General features: G+C 47.8%; 1 protein-coding gene across 4 annotated transcripts in view; it reads left to right on the top strand.

The window, feature by feature from the left end:
* The window catches only part of LOC112991371 (collagen alpha-1(XXVII) chain), a 187,934-nt gene that overhangs the window by 21,332 nt on the left and 147,527 nt on the right, over nt 1-19,075 (top strand). For all 4 annotated transcript variants that reach the window (XM_064523662.1, XM_064523660.1, XM_064523661.1 and 1 more), the window contains 2 exons: nt 8,487-8,557; nt 13,403-14,844. In XM_064523662.1, the coding sequence (XP_064379732.1) occupies nt 8,487-8,557; nt 13,403-14,844 (1,513 nt within the window). The remainder of the gene's footprint in view (nt 1-8,486; nt 8,558-13,402; nt 14,845-19,075) is intronic.

Below are 19,075 nucleotides of genomic sequence, written 5' to 3' on the forward strand. Positions count from 1 at the left end.
GTTGTTGTTATTTTCCTGGGGACTAGCAAAGGGTTAATCCCTCTGGTTGCGTTGTCGGATGTAATGATGATTTACCGACACTCCCTTGGAAAGACTGGGATTCTTCTGCCTGGCAGTTTGAAAAAGTTGTGTACAGGATCCCTGTGCTTCTTGCCAGACTTAGATGGGGTGAAAGGACGGAAACGGGGCAAGGGGCTCTCTGGGCCCCCTCCCCGCGCGTGGACCCGGCGAGGGTCACCCCAGCTCCCGCAGCCACCCCTTTCGGCGCCGCGTCTGGAGCCTGGACGTGGATGAATGTGCAGCTTCCTTTGTAGGCGCAGCGCACGCTCCCCATGCGTGCATGTGCCTGTGTAAAGTTATGTGGCGAGAGCAGAACCGCTCCCAGAGGCTGCAACCAGCTCTCCAGGAGAAGTGTATGTGTGTTTATGTGCTCGTAGGGACCAAAGTGCAGTGCTTTAGGGTTTGGGGGTTCTGTTTGTTTTTTTGTTTGTTTTTTATTTGGGGTTTTTTTTCCACCCAGACGTGGCTCTGGCACGTCTGGAGATGCTAGCCTGTCTCCCAGTCGCACCTTTTCAGCGCTGGACATTGCCTTGAGGGAAATGCCAACCTGGCACGGGGGTCTGGGGCCACGTGAGCGTGGGCTGTCGGTCAGAAATGGAGAAGTCTAAAGGGGAACAGATGGATAAAGGTTTGCTGGAAAGCCCGAGATCACTGCTGTGTTATGGCAAGGCAAGGGAAAGAAGGGCCCCGATGCTGGGGAGATGCTTGGCACAAGGAAAGGTCACTTTACAAAGGACTAGCTTGTGAGCACGATGGAGAAGTTCACCATGATTGTGCTGCAAATGAGGACAGAGAGATCCTGCTCGAGTCCCTGGGCACGTCTGGACCCTGCTGAGGCCAGGGTTAGGAAAAAGGACCTGGGAGCGGGGCAGGAGAAAGCAGCATGGTTGCCTGCTCAGCAGAGGTATATAGCTGTCCTTACATCTCAGTGTCCCAGACTAGCTGCGCATGGCTGTACGGGATTTGCCAGTTGCAGTGCCGTGGGAAATCTGCTGCTCCTCGATCTTTCCTGGTAACTCTGAATGTGTGCGTCTTTTGTTCCCATGATCTCCTCTCAGTTAAATACCTAGTAAGCGTGTTGCTGATTCTTTCCCTCCTCAGCAGAGGTCGCTTGCTACCCTTCGCATTATCTGCTGATGGAGATAATTTGGGTTTTGGTGCTGGGTTTGTATTTGCTCGGAGAGGTTGTGCTGTGTATCCTCCTATTCCTGCAGCTGGATGCTCCTGTTGAGGCCTCTAGCCTTAACAAGGCTCCTCTGAGCTGAGAGCTGGCTTGTGCCTGCGCTTGCCAAGACACCCGTGTGCCCTCAAGCCTTTCTCGGCGTGGGTTAGGGTGGCACTGCCTGAAGGCAGCTTGTGTTGGGAACCTGCTGGTGCGTTCACATGTGGCACTGGGGGTCCTGCTTGTCCCGGTGCTCCCGTAGCATCCTGCGGAGCCTTGGCTGGTGGGTGGGTGCTTGCCAGAGGTGAGGAAGAGCTGTGGATGGAAGTGGGAGGGCTGCTTGACCAGTGCTGCGTTCCCACGCTGGGGAGAAGCAGTTGCAGAGTGCACTGGAGGAACCAAAGGCCTTGTCCTGGCCCAAGCAACCAAAGCTTGTAAAAACAGGACACAAAATTTTACAGGCTTTGTAAGCTTGAAGTGCTCCTCTTGATCATTTCTGTTGATGCATTTTCAATGCGCATAGGGTCTCCGAGGCTGCAGGTTTTGCGCTCAGCTGTGTATGAGTGGGAGTGTCTGTAGCGTTTCAGCTGTAGCGTTTCTGCTGTTTAGCTGTGGCGGTGCCATCTCAGGCCCTTACCGCCCCAGTGCTGCCTCCTGGCCGTGGAGGGGGCTTGCTTACCCCATACTTCTGGTGGCCTCAGCTGGGTCTCAGCTCTGCTCTGGGGCTGCTGGGCCCACACGCCGGATGAGAACGCTGCAGTCCGGCTGTACAGCTCCACCTGGCCCCGCCAAGGTGGACGGCAGCGTGCCGGTCTCACAGCAAGGCCTAGAAGGGCCGCTGGAAGTGCCAGCTCCTGTTTTAGGAGGAAATGACCATGCCTGCAAGCAGGGTGGGTGATCTGGGGACAGACTGGCGCCAGGGGCACAGTCAGCAGCAGGCAGGCAAACGGTGCGTGTGTGCTGGCTGCTTTGGGTAGTGTCCCGGCTAGGACACAGGCTGAGGCTGCGGGGTTCAGGCCCCCCCTCTGCCTCCTCCATGTGTCCCCTTGAGCCAGTCATTTCATAAAGCTCCTAGCTTCATCCCCTCTCTGCACCAGGCTGCAGGGGATAAAAGCTGCCCAGCTTCAAAAGGATGTTTATTGTGGTTACACTAACGACCAGAGGATGCCCAGGTCTTGTGGTGAGAGGGTTGTATGAAATGTCTGAACAGACGGACACAGAGCCTGGGCTTTTTTCCTTTTTTTTGTTTTTTTTGTTTTTTTTTTTGTTTTTTATCTATCTTTACCAGTCTGTCAGGGCCATAAGTGGAAATGATGGACTTGTACTGAAGTGCGAACAGAGACCTGGAGACCATTGGGAATGCTATACAGCTCTGCTAAACTCCATTCACAAAATGAAGGAATGCCAAGAAGTTTGTTGGAAGGACAAAAAAGGAGTTAGATGACGGATCACGCTCAGTGCTTCCGTTTGGTGAGGGCTCCGGTTACATCACTGGGAGCACAAAGGCAAAGGCCCCAGTGAGCGTTGTCACTTCCCTCCGTAGTAAAGTCAGCAGCCCGGACAGACAGTGGTGATGAGCAGAGAGAAGACGAAGCAAGGGGCTGGAAAAGATTCCCTATCGATGAAAAGAGAGTCCCTAGTTCCCAGTTAGAAGGACAAGGACAAGCGGTTCAAAACCCACCAGCCCTTTACCTGCAGATATGAGCACAGACCCTCGGAGGAACAAGGCTCCCTCTGCCTGGGAGGGTTATGTCACGAGAGAAGCTAATGCTTCATCTGCATGTTATGTGCGCTATAGATCTGCATTTCCCTCCCAGAGAAATCCTCAGAGGAGCTGTAAGTGCTGGGTGAGCAAATACCAGTCCTTCCTTATACATCCAGACCTTCTTTGTGCCTGGCTGATATGCAGACCTTTAGGAGAGCACAGCTTCTTTGCAGTACTTGAGATCTACTGCTGTATCACTGCCAGGAGCTGAGGTCCCTCCCCTTTGTGAATATGATTCCTCATTTTCATCAGACCCTGGTGGATCATTCTTACACTGCTAGGGGCCTCCTCCTGAGGAAGCAGCAGCTTTTTCTGGTCCACACTTGCCAAAGCCCTGAGATAGACCTCTGCAGGCACAGTACTAAGTGATTTTTCATCCCGAATTAAGATTAGATTTGGCAGAAATAGCGCTAGAGAAACCCTGGGAATTTCTGGTTTTACACACACATTCCAAACGCTGGGGCAGGGTGGAGCAATTGAGACATCCCGGTTCAGGCTCATCCCAAGGATGGGTCTCAGTCTGGCCTAGAGTGTTTCCTGTCCGAGGGAGTTTCCCATTTGTGCTACTGTAGTCTTCAGTAGTAACAGGGGGACAGTCTTTGAACCCCTCCTGCTTTGTGCTCTGCTCAGAGTGCTGTTAGAGCTCAGGTGGCCACCCTGATGTCCTCCTCCTTCATCCCTGTTCCTCTGTGGCTCCATGCGCAGTGAATTTTTAGTTCTCATCTGAAAATCTGTTTTGATAAATGTGCGACCCAGGAGCATTCACCCACAGCACAGTGGGTTGGATTCTGGATTTTTTGCGTATTTGATGTTGGAGGATATTTTGGGGAGCTTTTTTGAATGCCAAAGTTGTATTGAGAGGAAGTGAATTTCCTTTCTTGCCCACTTAATATTGATAATTTCTAGATCAGCCTCAAATTTCTGTGTTTTAAAATGACCATGGAAACGAATCTATCCAGACCATATCTGCCTGTCTGCTTTCTCCCCCCCCCCCCACCTTAAAAGAGTAGATGCTGAATGGAGGTTAAAAATGAATACTGTTTCACCCATACCTCAGAGACTCTACTCCCTTGGCAAGCCGACTTTTACAACAGTGCCTGGATACACCAGACAAAGTCTTTGATGAGAAGTAGAAGTCAATAGTTGGCTTATGCTGCAAAAAAGTTCCAGCAAATGACTATGCAGGGTCAGTATAGGGACATCTACACAACAGCAGGTTCCCAGTGCTCTCTTCTGAAGCTCGGGGGAGAGGAGGAATGCTGTAGTTTCCAGAAGCCCTGGAGAGCCGAAGCACAGAATAAGGTTTCTGCCCCAAAAAGCTGGGAGTGGGACTGATTCCACAGTGCAGCTGAAGTCTGGATATGTACGCTGTGATTTTTGTTTCCTGTTAATGGTCAAAACTGCTGGGGAGTCTTTTAATATATCACCAACAGTGATGTGTGCAGGGGCTTAAGCAACATATATATTTTCTCCTTTTAAGAAACATTGTCTAATCTACAGCTAGAAATGTACATTTGCCCTTCTTGAAAAGCCATTTTCTGCATTCAGCTGGCTTTCTGGCCTTTTGGACAGAAAAACTACACCTGAATAGAGGGAAGTGGGAGGAATCGTTTTTCCATCCTGCAAGAATTTTTGCAATTTCAAAGACGTTTCCCACTGTAATTCAGGGCAAAATGTGTGTGTGTGTGTATATATATATTTATAAGTAAAAATGCTGATTTGGACCATTGGAACACTATGCTCAGCTTTGATCCATCTGAACAAACAAGATGTCAGAATCATTTGGACTTTTCTTTAAAAAAAAAATAGGAAGAGGAAGAAAACTTTGATTAAAAAAAAAAAAACTGAAATTTTTGCAAACAATTCCAGAAACTGTGAAGTGGAGAGTTAGCTAATCACAGCTATTCTACAGATTGCTTCAGCTTTGTCAAATTTGCACTTTTGTTTTATTGATAATTCCTAAGCAAGACTATCTTGGTGGCTGTCACCTTAATATTGTTCTTAGGTTCGTTGTAGTGCTTTGTTCCTCTGTTACAGAAGCCAGTAATTGTCAGGTAAGAACTAATATGTTCTGCAGGATTTTTCCTTTATTTTTGCTCTTGAGACAGCTGTCTTGAATGTGACTTTGCTGGGTTTGGCAGCAAGTCACACTCTGCACAGGCAGCATAGAAAGGTGATGGCTCTTCCCTTGGCTCTACAACTTGCTCCGCTCAGAAGTCTGATCTCCTAATGCTCGTTAAGAGGGTGGTGTTTGAATCTGGAAGCTGAAAATCCAGGGCACGGTTTTGCAACTTGTACGCTAGTTAGCAGAGCTGAATTCAGCATGTCTCTGAACAGGTTCGCACCACCATGTGCAGGGACCTCCAGGAAATGCAGTCGTCTCCTCACATCCTGAAGGCACTACTTCAGGACTTAAGGACCTTGTGGTCACTGTAAGGACTATGTAGGAACTCCTCAGGATGTTTATTCTAGCTGTGACCTGTGTGCATGTGATCCTCACTGGGAAGGTGCTAAAGCCACTGCCAGGCTATTGCCTGTCTTTGCACTCCTCTGTCCTTCTCTTATGTTGCACTTTCACCACTGATTAGTTCTCATGGACTGAGCAAAGGAATCTGCAAAAAGGAGCAAAGCAAAACCATAGTGAGTAGCTTCATTCTGCTATAAAGAGAGTTCATGTCTCCACTAGGGTCCCCATGAGCTTAGATCGTAAGTATTTAGTGGCATGGACCCACCTTTGCCTAGTGACTAATGCAGCAGGATCCTCATTCTGATACGCAGAGGCCCTGGGCAGTATAAGAAATAAGTATCCTTAGTGGGAGTCTCTTGATAGAGGCTCTGTGAAAATCACTGGAGGTGGGAAGAAGCAAACACAAAGGAAAAGGTGGGTTTGAGAGTTCTGTTTAAGGAGAAAAGTCTTCCTTTACTATTGCTACTCAAGTTGCTTATGCAATCCTGTCACTGTGGAGTTGTAACGGAAAAAGAGCTTGCATTATAAAAACCTGCTATAATTAATGGCCCCGTCAGTCACAGGTCTGCCATTTGAAAGCTGCTTTTACTTTTTCCATTAAGTTGGTATACTTTGCCAAAGTGTTTTTCTTCAGTGATTTGGCTCTTGTCCCCACTCTCAACTCTTATAGTATTGGCTGTGTGAGGGGTCCAAGAGCAGGGCTGACGCCAGCTGGCTCACATCCGGTGCGTTCGTCTCCTTCGCAGCTCAGTCAGTGTCACTGGAATGGAATTACGTGCTGGATTTTCCCTAGGACTCGTCCCATCACTGTGTGGGTCAGCAAGGATTTTGGAAACAAATTTTGGATGTGGAGGTACTGCTGTGCTCCTCCAAAAAACCACGCAGACTTCAGTTAGGTGTGTTTTGTGCATGGGGGTCTGTTCTGTACGTGGCTGCGCAAATCTCATCCTCACCAGAGAGAAGGTGTTCTGAACCTTGGGAGGGCTCCTCCTTCCCGAGGAGTTCGCATCGCGTTGGTCGCTGCTTCCCCTCGTTTAACCGTGCTCTTGTCGGCAGTCGAGCCCTGTTGCTGGCTCTTTGGAGCCCCGGTGAGGCCTTTGCTCCACATGCACGTGGACTTGTGTCCAAGCTTTAACAGCGCATTGCGTGTTTGGGTGTGAGCGCAGAAATGCAGGCCTTCCTCTGAGGTGGATTTTAGCCTCTTGAGTAATAAAAAATCTAAAGCTAGAGGTGGCCATGAGGAATCGTCATGTTTCCCTTCCTTTCCTAACTCCTCTGGATGAACTGGGACAAGAGGTCGCCAGGACACAGCTGTCTCTGGTCGCTCTGACATTTGTATCCTGTGGAATGAAGTGACCAAAAAACGGCCAGGTCTCCCCAGCTGGAAATCTCTCCGAGGGTTTCTGGTTAGCATATGCTCAGCTATAGCACATGGCGAATGAATACCATGATTTGGCTGTTCCAAGCTGCAGTTCCTTCACGTATAAATTAAAGCAGCACCTGAGCTCCTGAAATGTGCAGGCCAAGGTCAGGGTAATGGAAACAGCGAAAGAATGATGTGGTTCATCTCATTCGTTTCCCAGCTGATGTGAGGCCGCTCCAGTATTTTGTCCCTTCAAGCTTTAAAATATTAGTGGCTGGATTCCTGCATGGATTTTTATGGTCAAGGCCAGATTTCTCAGCTGATGTGTAAATCACTGACTTCATTTTAGCTGAGGGAATCAGTGTCCCGCACTAGGTGAGGATCTGGCCCAGCCCAGGGTAATACGTTGTCTGTGGGTGTGCTTTCTTCCACTAAACCTGAGACTTCATGGCAGGAGAAAAGTAATCTCTAATACCGAGTGGTAAACGATTTGGCTTTGCCAGCTCGGAAGAGAGGAGCAAGTTGCACTTCAGCACCACTTTGCACATCCCAGGGTTCACACTGGTTTGGCTGAAATGAAGTACAACCCGTGGATAGTCCATGTTGCTTTCCTCTGACTGAGGACTTTGTCTCGTTTACATTTTTGTCTCCATTCCTCTAGCTGCGCAACACCCTTGCTGATCAAGCTGTTAAATCTCATCTCTTGAAGACGAGGGAATTCAGTCTCCAAACTTTCCACTGACAGGTTTAAGTGAGCTTAACCAAGGAGTTTCTTATGTTTGTCTGGCTACAGATCAAGGACGTAGGTGGGGAAAGGGGGTTTTCAGCTACCTCTCTGGTAAGAGCTTTTCTCCCTGCTGTCGTTTTCACTGGCACCTCGAGGCTTAGTTTAGCTAACAGAAATGTTTGCGCCGTTTCTTTGCAGGCGTGAAAGAGTTTGCTAGAGGACTGTGCTTGGATGTGTGCAGCTCTTGCACTTTCTAAGACTTCCAGCCATGCCAAACTAATGAGAAAGTCACAGTGGCGTCCAGATAGGGTGCTGAGTGGTTAGATGCTGACCCCCATCTTTGCATTTGGGTGCTAAAGGATGAGTAGATCCAAGTAGGATTTTATCTATTTAGAACAATTTTAAGTGTGTAGAAAAGCAATCGGACTCAGATTTTATTTGCTGAAATAACAAGGCAGCTTACACATCACTGTGTGTCAGCCGTTTCGTACATGTGCTCTCACACACCTGCACCCCCGCTCCTGGCATGTCTGTTGACCTTCCAATTCTGAATTATTTCTTCATCCTCTTGGCATTTCTGGTGTTATGTGCTAGGCAGGATTAGTGCCAGCAAGCAGCAGTAGCAAGGGGCTGCTGACCTGGCACTGATGATGCGTCTGAAGGCACTGGTCTGGTCCCAGTTCAGGGCTTGACCAGTGCCTGTATTGCTGGTGGGAAAACCTCACACTGAATCCAGGAGCTTTCCATCACTCAGGCAGCAAAATGAAATCTCAGTCAGAAGTGAATGCTGTTCTGCCGAGCACTGGTTCTCCATTTCCTGGAGTCAGCTGGATGCTGCCACTGACTTCACTAGACTTGTGATCAAGGAGAAGGCCTTTAACAGTGCTAGTTTTTGTTAGCAATATTGTAGAAACTCATTTTTTCTTCTCTTCTAATTTTTAGGGGACTCTGCTTTCTCTGGACTGTTTTATGTTTTACCTGGTTCCTGGGATTCACACAGGGAAATTCTGAAGGTAAATTATACTTGTTGCTTGCTTGCCTGTTTTTTGCTTTTTCATTTTTTCTTTTCCCTTTCAATCTAAATAAAAGCTGAAGGCTTTTGTATGAGTTTAGGATCATCATCTAATCAATGTCTGAGCCTAATGCATAGTATTAAATGCTTTTACTACTGATCATTGCAGTGCTGATGATACAGATGATGAAGTTAACAGCTGGCAAAAGAACCAGATTTTTACAGGTGATTATGTGTCCCATAGGATTTTCAGAAGTGCCTGTCTGCCTAGTGGAAGTGGTGGGAATGAAGCACTTAGGTGTATCTGAAAACATCGCTGGCATCTACTTGCGTTTACTGGCACTTAACTGCTTTTAGAAAGTGCCCCTTGAGGCCAGGGCATTAAGGAATTAAATGTCTCTGGCAGATGGGTTTTTCCTTGACTTGAATGCAACTCGGTCGTGCCTGTGCGACCCAGTGCAGGCACATAGGATGCTGTACATACAGAACTTAAGTGAGTTCGAAAACTAAAAGGTGAATTCAAGAAAAGGTCCCACAAGGCTTCTTAATAACAGAAATACCATGTCTGGTAGCTCCATGTCAAGTAGCTCCTATGCTGCAGGGGGGATATTCTGTAGGGGATGTTTGTATATTCTTGTCAGGTCTTTACACCCCACTCTGAGCATCTCCCAGTGCTGCTGTGGGCACAGGACAAAAGGTTGGGGCATAATAATCAGTGACATGAGGAGACAGAAAGCTTCAGAGCTGACAAAGGTAAAAGAAATTTGTCTTTACAGCTGATAGTGGAAGCTGAGCATCTCTGCAACATCTGTTTGTCAGAGAGCCATCTCATCTTAAAATAGCAACACCTCTTCCACATGGATGGTTTACTCAGGGTACATGCTGGAACTGCACAGCTTCCTCTATCATCAGTAGACAACAATAAGTGGACTAGCAGGCTCCAGGTCTCTCCTCTTAGTCTCCAGAACATGAAGGAAAAATAGAAAGTTGGTCAATGCTCAGCTGTAAGCCAGCCCATGGAGCTGTTTTTACAGAAAAAAGAAAATACATCCCTGCCATCAGCAATTTCAAAAAGTAATATTTTCCAAATTCTGCTTCAATGCAAAAGAGGTGAACATCTGGCTGAATTACTTAGTCGAGCAGTTTTCAGAGCAAGTTTTATGTCAGCTCATAAAGAGGCAGAACAAATACTGTGTTTTGGCATCTCTTTTTCAAGTAGATTCTAATGTGCTGTTTAAAATCATCTTTATCCATCATTTTACTCCCATGATAATTATGGGATGCTGGCATCCTTTTTGGTTGTTACAATGAGTATAAAATAAACTCTTTTGCTTTACTCATATTGCATTACCTTAGTGTGGGAGATATCTCCCCACTTTCTGTGTACTTTCCCTGTGATAAAGGAATTAAAACATCCTGCTTGGTTTCCTTACAGTCAGAGACAGGCTCTTCTTTAGGGTACTCATATCAAAAACTTCTGAGAAAGCCAAGGCTGTAAATAAACACTGGTGACTTGAGACCATATTATCACTCAAGATTTTTAAATATGAGATTTACAAAAGCAAATAAGAGCTTGTTCGTAGATCTGAGTGAGGATGAAATTAGGCCAATGCTTTTAGCTTTTGAAAACACCACGGTTATTGCTGTAAGGCTTAGGGGTCTTCCTGCACACTGGAAAGCCACGTTCATTTGATGTGCACTGACTAAGGGTCCGGGAAATAAATTTTGGAAATGTAATGTTTATTCAACCTAATTTTGGTTGTTGGCATCAGATCTCAGCTGCTAGAATCTAGGAAGCAGAGATGCATTTCTCTGCTGCCTTTTTACTACTTTTTTTATAAAGCTTTTGGTGCGGGGAAAGAGGGAGGGAGGGGAAGAGAGGGCAATAAAACATTTTATCCCCTCTTTCAAACCTGATCACATAATTGTTCAAGAATCTCTTGTGCATCTCGCTTCATATTCTGTTAGAAAAGTTTTTCCCAGTCCCTCAAATATTGCTACAGGAGTGCTGCAACTAGCATCAAGGCACCTGGGACCAGGCAGCTCTAAGTGAATGGATTTTTTTAAATAATGTGTTTTGATGGAAAAATCTACAGAGGAAAAAATTTGAAGGGGAAAAAAAGGCTTTGCTAAACTTGGAGCTATTTAAAGAAGCCAAAATTATTTTGCATTTTACGTTAGTCCATGACATCTCATCATCCTTGGGGATGTGCCCCACCAGCTCAGTGCAGTTGGCATGGGATGGATAGGCAGACAGGCTGGATGTACAGGAGTCCGGAGCTGTGTGCCTGGACCTGGTGTTGGAAAATACACATACATGTCCTGCATTGAGGTTTGTTTTAATCAGGCTTTGCGTAAGCATCTAGATTTTGGCTCTATCTTAGTGGATTTTGAGGGAGAGGCGAGGTTGGGTTGTGCTCTTCTCCTTTTTCTTGAGTACTGTCTGATGCAGTTGCTAACGAGGCAGTTGGATTGGTATTTCAAACAGCAGCAGCATCCTCTGGGCAGGGAAACATCCTTATGTCTTTGCAGAGCAGCTACCAAATGAATAAGCTCCTGGAGGGTAAAGTATCTCTGCCTTGTAGAGCAGCTCCACAGTCTCTCTGGGAGAGAACCTAAAAATACATCTAGAAATTGGAAGCTGGAGTCTAGCTCCCAGTTTAAGCAGCAAACTTATTTCCTTAGGGCTAAATCCTGATGCCTTTGAAGTCTGTGGCAAGGATTCTGCTTGACTTCACCAGCGACAGTCTTTGGCTTTTCACGGGCTCTGGAAGTGATTCAGTTTGAAGATATTGCTGTGCTTCCTCCATTCAACACAGATCAGGGAAGGCTTTACCTTTGCTGTGCTGATGGACATTCCCTCTGGGGGCAATACAGCATAAAAATAGTGGGGGACCAAGATTTCTTAGTATGGGAGAAGTACCATTATTAACGCTTGCACACGCTGTGCAATAAATTATCCGCTCTGCACAGAGTGGAAAAATTTCCATCCCCTTTCTTGTCTGACACATCTTCTCCAGGATAGTCTCTGCTAGAAAATGAGTAAAGCTGCCTTAGAAAAGGGAGGTGGGAATAAAGCTGGTCTCAGACAAAGTAAATATTGATTGACTTGTTCTTGCATGCAAAAATGGCCAAGATTTTTGCCAAAGTCAAGGAACTGAGCTTTTCTCTCTATTCTCCTCCCTTCCTGGCCAGAGACATTACAGGCCTCACACTGGCTTGAGTCTACAGCCCTTCTGGCCAACACTGGGGAACTCTTTTTGAGTGCCAGTTCTCCAAATATTGGGAATTGTGCTGAATATTTAATAGTTAAGGGTGAAGGAGGCCAAATTCCAAGGCCCCTTTAGAAAAGCAGCTGTTTTTTTGTCTGAACAAGCTTTGATTTGCTCTCTCTTTTGATCTAGGAAAGCTGCAGTCCTATGTTGTTACCTGATGTGCAGCCATGATTGGCACTGCTGCATTTCTGACTGTTGAATTCTTACCTTGCGAGATCAGCATTTGGATTAACTAGCCGAGGCGAGCAGCCTGCCCAGCCTGGCTTCTCCAGTGAGCGGTTAAATAGGAGGGTTAGCTGGCCAGCGAATAGTGGGGATTGCATTTGGGCAGGGAAGAGGGAAGGAAATGCTATTCTCCTCGCTCATTTTCAACAGCGGTAGTGTCATGGCAATCGTTATAGTCTTACCTTTAAACTGTCTTTACCATGTGTTTAACATCTTTTATTACACTATACATTAGAGCTGTAATAAGCGAACAAGCTTTTCGGCATGTGAGCCCCTTCACGTCTGGACACCTTTACCTTTGTAGCTCTTCTCACATAGGCCTAAGCGTCTTCCCCAGTTAAGTAGTTCAACTGAAGTTGCAGCCAACTGGTTGTTTGTGTTGCTGTTGCCTGTGAATCTGCCTTGGACTCTGAGCTGTTTGTGCCTCCTGTCAGACTATGGGGCCAGAAACCAGAGGGTTTGGCTCGCCTGTCCTTTGCAGGCTTCTCCTGGAGTCAGGGAAGAGGGATAGGTGCGTCTAGACAGCAGTCCCTCCCATCCTCTCTTAAACAAGGCACCCAACTCCTAAGTGACGAAGGCTAGAGGTAAGCCCTACTTCTACCACTTAGCGACAGCCATAACCAAATTCTCAGCTCTTCACAAACCAAGTCTGGTTCCTCCTACTTAGGAAAATAATTTAAAGCTGTTAGATGATCTGCTGGGAAAAAAGTGCTGCTGTTGAGAACCTTAAGCAGTTTGGTGAAATCTAGGTGCAATTTTCTCATGCAATTTTTTCATGCACCTTCATTTCCCTAAACTCTTCAGAGTCTCAAAGATCAAAAGCTGCTGCCTACTAATCTGGAAAGAGACGGATACAAGGCTTTTGCTCCCTTTGAAAGTTCTATTCCTTGCCTTCTGGGGATGTAAAATTTTGCAGTCCCAGCTCAGTGTCTTGTTCAGAATTCCTCTCCAGATGTGTGGTCAGCACTCAGAATTAAATCTCAGAGAAACGGAGTATTTGCGCTCAGTGGGAGACTTCCTTGTGGTGAGGTCAGCTCCCTCCAGAACCTCTGGAGCTGGTCCCTGGTGGGACAGGATAGAGCCGGATGCACCATGGAGCTGATGCATTCTGGGAATTGTTGATTACTGAGTTGAGTGTGCGCTTGCTCCTGACATCAAGTGCAGGAGAGAAAGCTGAGCGCTCTGTATTCTGATTATTTGAACACATTTGTGTCAGAGGATGATTGGGCTTTCCTGTAACCTGTCTCCTTTTTGCACTGACTGGCTTGACCCCTTGTATCCACCTCATGTGGATCCAGCTCTTGGGTTGCCTAACAACTCACGTTTTCTCTGTGCTTTCTTTTCAGATGTGGATGTTCTTCAAAGACTGGGCCTGGCAGGGAAGAAGCCATCGAGCGGATGGTCCTTGTCACGTGCAGTTCCTCAGGGGGTCATTCCTTTCAAATCGGGGGTCATCTTCACTCAGCGAGCACGTATCGAAGCACCAGTCAGTACCATCTTCCCCGCAGGCTCCAGCACTGACCTGGTCCTGGTGCTGAGCCTGTGCTCCCACCGTATCAACAACGCTTTTCTCTTTGCTGTCAAGAGTAAAAAGAAAAAACTGCAGCTGGGGGTCCAGTTTGTACCTGGGAAGATTATTGTGTACGTGGGCCACAAGCGCTCTGTATATTTTGATTACAATGTCCATGATGGCCAGTGGCACAATATGGCCATCAATATCCGAGGCCAGACAGTCACTTTATTTACTTCTTGTGGGAAGCACAGAGTACATGCGGATTTGCATTTTAAAAAGGACGGGGCATTGGATCCACATGGATCTTTCCTCTTTGGGAAGATGAACCAGCACTCTGTGCAGTTCGAAGGAGCCATCTGCCAGTTCGATATTTATCCTTCCGCCAAGGCAGCTCATCATTACTGTAAATACCTGAAAAAACAGTGCAGGCAAGCAGATACCTACCGGCCAAACTTGCCCCCTCTCATCCCACTCTTGCCAAGGGATCCCAATGCCTCCCCAAGTACCCCACAGCACATGGAGCCCTCGCTTCAAGGTCTGAAAAACCTGACCACTGCGACCCCATCCTTGGAGCTTGGCAGGGTCACTGCACCCCTAAAGACTCGGAGTTCAGGTGCAACAACCATCCCATCGGTCTCATCCACGTCCCCACTGCCAAGACTGACGAACAAAGCCACGAAGGTCACAGTGGCACCGTCTCCTGTTTCATCGAGTACTGAAACACAGCTGCCCGCCCGTTCGCTCGCTCGGGTGACAGCGGCGACCCTCAGGGTATCTCAGCCGACTCCCAGCACGCGCCCGGAGAAAACTCCCCTTCCCACCGCCAAAAAGGCCCCACCTACGAGCCAGAGCCCTGCCACAACCAGCGGGAAGGAATCCAAGCAAGAGACCAAAAACAAGATCAACCAAAAACCAACCATTGAGCCCTCTGAAACACCCAGTACTGTAAAGCCAATGAGAAGGATGACTGATAACACAACCAGCAATGTCCACGTTGTGACCCTGAAGCAAACCCCGCAGAACCCAGGCGATGGGCCTGTTCCAAAGAAGCATGTGCCGCCCCCCGCCAGGAAAGCGGATCCTAGTGATGTCCCTCCGGTGTACTCCAAACCGCCTCTGGGGTCTGCTCGTCCCGTCACCAGAGCCAGAGCACAGGCCTTCGACCTCACAACCCCAGCTGCGACGGATGGGTATCAGATCTTTGACCCCCTGGGGCCCACTCCATTTCCACTTTTACTGGGATATCCTGGAGCAAAAGGAGAGAGAGGACCCCAGGTAAGTTCAGACTTATAATGATAGCACTTGCTGTTGAAATTCAACTGACTGGTTGGCAAAACATAACCTACAAGGGTTTCTGTAATGTTTAGTGGAGTTGGGCACCTAGAAATGGAAGACAAGCACTGTTGCTTTTCTGAAAAATTGCAGTTTTAGTGTATATCCAGTGTAAATTTTAGTGCTCTGTGATGGTGGGTACCCCATAAAAGTTTACAATTAAAGTTGTTCGTCAACGTAGTTTGAAGAAAAAAATCCCAACATCATACTGGAGTTTGGGATCTTTTGCTGCTTAAAAATCGGATGGTCAGGTTGAGAGACTGTTCCACACCCTTGGTTTTACCCCAGGATCAAGGGGACAGATTTGCAGGGTACTTTCTAAAAAAGAAAAAGAAAAAAGAAAACCCAGGTGCCTCAGAATGCACCACAAAATAACTTTTTTTTAACCTTGGTTGTTAGCTTGCTTTGTACTTAAAATTCATATTTCCAGAAAAGTGTTCTGTTTCAGCAAATACAAGTACAGAGATTGCTTCAGGATTTTTTAAACAAACCCTCCTCCATTTTTATGGTATAATTTAACTTTTTATTTCTCATAGCCCGCACTTACTTAAAATGTGCAAAGAGTTTCCTTTATAAATTTAACTGCTGCATTCCACACACAAGAACCGCTCTCCGGGTGTATATCTTGGCCATCAGAAAAGTATACATATATTTTGTAATGCTAAATGCATTAATGCAGTCAAGCCACACTAATTATCTGCTAACTTTTTTTTTTAAATCAAGTATGCAAACAGGATCTTTAAACTGGCCAACTTTCAGGAGGATTTGGTGTTCCAACCCAAGCCTTTTGCTGTACTGCATATGCGAGAGAGGGGTTGTGCATGTAAAATAAGTTTCTCCCAGACAGAGTCTTTGGTTGCCAAGTTCCAGCCTAGAGCAAATTTTTACAGCTGACTTCTTAAAATAGTGAAAGAAGGGTTTACAATGGAAAAATTGAGACTAGCTTAAGGAACACAATCAACAGCACTTCAGTCTGCAGATGTGTGCTGCTCGTTGTTGCAGTAACACCTAAAACGAAAGGGTCGTGTTTTGCAAGCATTCAAAGTGTGCTTACCTTTAAGCTCTGCATTTCATGCCTTTCACGTCACAAAGCGGGGTGTTGATTTTTCTCCTTGTAATTTGGGTGGAGAGTTACTGAGGGGTCTCTTTTTCCCTAAGGTTCCCATCGCTGCCCAGATGCGAAGGATGCTGCCCTAGGTTCTGGGATGCTGCTGTGTGGCCAGGCAGCTCTGGGCTTCTGCGTCTTTGGCTCCTCTGACTTCATAGGTCATGAGGACACACATCCCTGGTTCCTAGGACACATCACAGGACACACATCCCTGGTTCCTAGGACACACATCCCTGGTTCCTAGGACACACATCCCTGGTTCCTAGGACACATCACAGGAGACACATCCCTGGTTCATAGGACACACATCCCTGGTCTAGTCTTTGCACTTGGAAAACTTCTGCAAAGTCTCTGAGTAGACAAAATGAGCTTCAGCAGTTTTAGCTGTGGCTCTCTGTTTTTGAGCAGTGTTTTGTGAAGAGTCGTTTCAGGCATGTTTCCAAAACAGAAATTCAGACAATTGTGAAACCTTTCTCTTAAAACATTGCTTACCTGTAACTGGTAAATGTGTGGCCTGTTCTGAGCCCAGTGAAATCCTGGACTTTTCCACCTTCTTGCCTGAGAAGTGTTATGAAGGTGACCGAGCTCCAAGTCCCCACTTCCCCCTGCAATTTAAAGAGCTTATTATTAAATTGGAGTGGAAAATCCCTCTCAGCTCGTGAATCATAGCGAACAAACTGATTCAGGCCATGGAGAGCCGAGAGAAGAGATGGCAGGGTTTTTCCATCTGCTCTGAGAACAACTAGAGTCCTGAACTGACGGAAGGGAGAACATCTTGAGTCCCCGTCTGGCCTTACCCTCTCTGACTGCTGGAACAAAGTCGGCATTAGGGAGGGAAAGGGTACGGCTCCGCTGGAGCTGGCTGCGCGGTGTTTGATGGCTCCTGTGACTCACTCGGAGATCTCTGCACAATACTTCGTTGAATCTCTCTGACGTGGGAAGAGAAAGAGGAGAAGGGAGCTGAATCGAGATGACATGTTGAGAAATTAATGTAGCATTTATATGGCCAGACGAGCGTGTTTCAGAACAAGTGCTGATAAATGCTTCGTGGTTGAGTAATTACCTGGCACTAGGCTCATGTTACTGGGCAGACGTTTCTGATGAGGTCAGTACAGCCCTTCCTGGTCTGGCGCGCGGTATCTCAGCCCGACACTTTCCCTGGGTTGAGCAGGTTATGGGCTGGGAACTGGCATCGGGATATAGAGTCTGGCGCGAGGGTGGAAGGGTGAGACACTGAGTTAGTTTGCCCACTTGTGTTCCCTGATACAAGCCCTCTGAGATGCCCGTTGCCCTGGGCAGGAGGAAGGGTGGGTAGGAAACTGCCTTCTGCCTTTTCAGCGAGGATTTGGGCTGCCTTGGAGATGATCGGTGTGCGCAGGCGGACTGGCAGGTGGCTGCTCCTTGCATGTCCCTGCCCCAGAAGAGTGGTCTGTCTGCAAGGACAGCTTTGCTTCTGGGTGCTTTTCTCCTCCCGACACTAAAGGGTGGTTAAAGGAGAAGAGAAGCGCTCTCCCCGCAGGGCTAGCTCTTGCCCGGCTGTCCTCCATGGGAGGACGAGGCAGCAGGCAGGCAAGCTGGGGAACAGAAAGGGACCAGGAAAACCTGATGTCATCTTTGCCTGCTGGGAAGGGGGCCTGAGGTCTCTTCTCCTCGTCCTGCGTGGCCCAAGGCTTGGTCGGTTCAGAGCTGCTTCTGGCTCCCCACCTTGCTTAGATGCGGTGTCACCCAGAGAGCAGAGTAGCCGTGACCCGGCGGGTGATGGACCTCAGGCAGGGATTGGGGTACTGGTTTTCTCTCTCTTCCCCCTTCCCTGCCAGCAGGCTCAGGACACAGCCATTACAGCCCCAGATGCTCCACAGGCTTTCCGGCTCGAGGAGACCCTGGTCGTCCCTAAATCAGGGTCTGAACGACAGCTGGAGTCTGAACGACAGCCGGGGTGTGAGGCTGGATTAATCCGGCAGTGTGCGGTCTGCTCAATTCTGGCTTTTTGAGTAGTGCAAAAACGTAGTATAACCTTAGCTGTGTGCAGGGCCCCTTCCCCACAGCTGGGGGAGGTGTCCACGTGGTTAGAGGAATACAGGCAGTGGGCTGAAAGAATATCTGCACCTAGCAATAAAAGACTGCATCCTCTGTGGTTCAATCGAGGCAGCTGTCCTAAAAGACCACCGTGCTGCAGTGCAGCAGGAAGTGAAGACGCTGTCCCACATGCAATTAATGGCAGAGCATTAATTCTTCAGGAATGTTGGGTTTCCTGGGCGGCTAAAAGAGGGAGGATAATGTGTTCTTAAAAAAGAAAAATTGTTTGAGAACCATTAATAACCACAAGCATTTGGGATCTCAGCTCTAAATCTCTTCTGGCGATGGGGAAAATAGCAAAAAAAAAAAAAAAAAAAAGAAAAAAAAGAAAAAAATAAAAAAACCACCCAAACATCATGCGAAGTCAGGAACACAGCACTGACTCAGCAGCTGGCACGCTTGCCTCTGAGTCATCCCCACGGCTTCCCGCGGCACCTCGGCAGAGCCTCGCACGAGGCCTCCCCTCCCTGCGCGGGGCCCGGCAGGTCTCTGCTGAGCTTGCAGCACGGCCTGAACCCGGCACACGGCTGCTTGGGCAGCCCCGAAAGTAAAGCAGTGCTCTGCTGACAGCGGGTCGAGCCCGCGAGCCCTTGCGAGGCCGTGATGCGATGGATGTTTTGAATTCTTTGGTGGATGATGGCGTTTCACTTGCTCCCTGGGATTTTGTTTATAACAGCAGCAGATTTGCTGGGGGGAGCTTGGGGGCTGCAGCCCCCTCCCCTGCCCATCAGCACTGCCTGCCCTGGGGTACGTGCCCTGTGCTACGTCGGGGAGACCGCTGGCCCTGGAGCAGCCGTGGTCTGGCCGGGTTATATACAGTATATACCCAGTGGGCCTGTCCACTGCTATGCAGTAAGGCTGTAATTCTGCACATCTCTGCCCACCACAAGCAAAAAGCCCTAAATTGCCTCTATTGATAAACATCAGAGGGTTATTTTAGAGCCAGGAGCTCCTACCTGATGCGGAAACGTTCGGAGGAGCAGGGTGTGA

Source organism: Dromaius novaehollandiae, chromosome 20, assembly GCF_036370855.1.
Source record: "Dromaius novaehollandiae isolate bDroNov1 chromosome 20, bDroNov1.hap1, whole genome shotgun sequence".
Classification (NCBI taxonomy): domain Eukaryota; kingdom Metazoa; phylum Chordata; class Aves; order Casuariiformes; family Dromaiidae; genus Dromaius; species Dromaius novaehollandiae.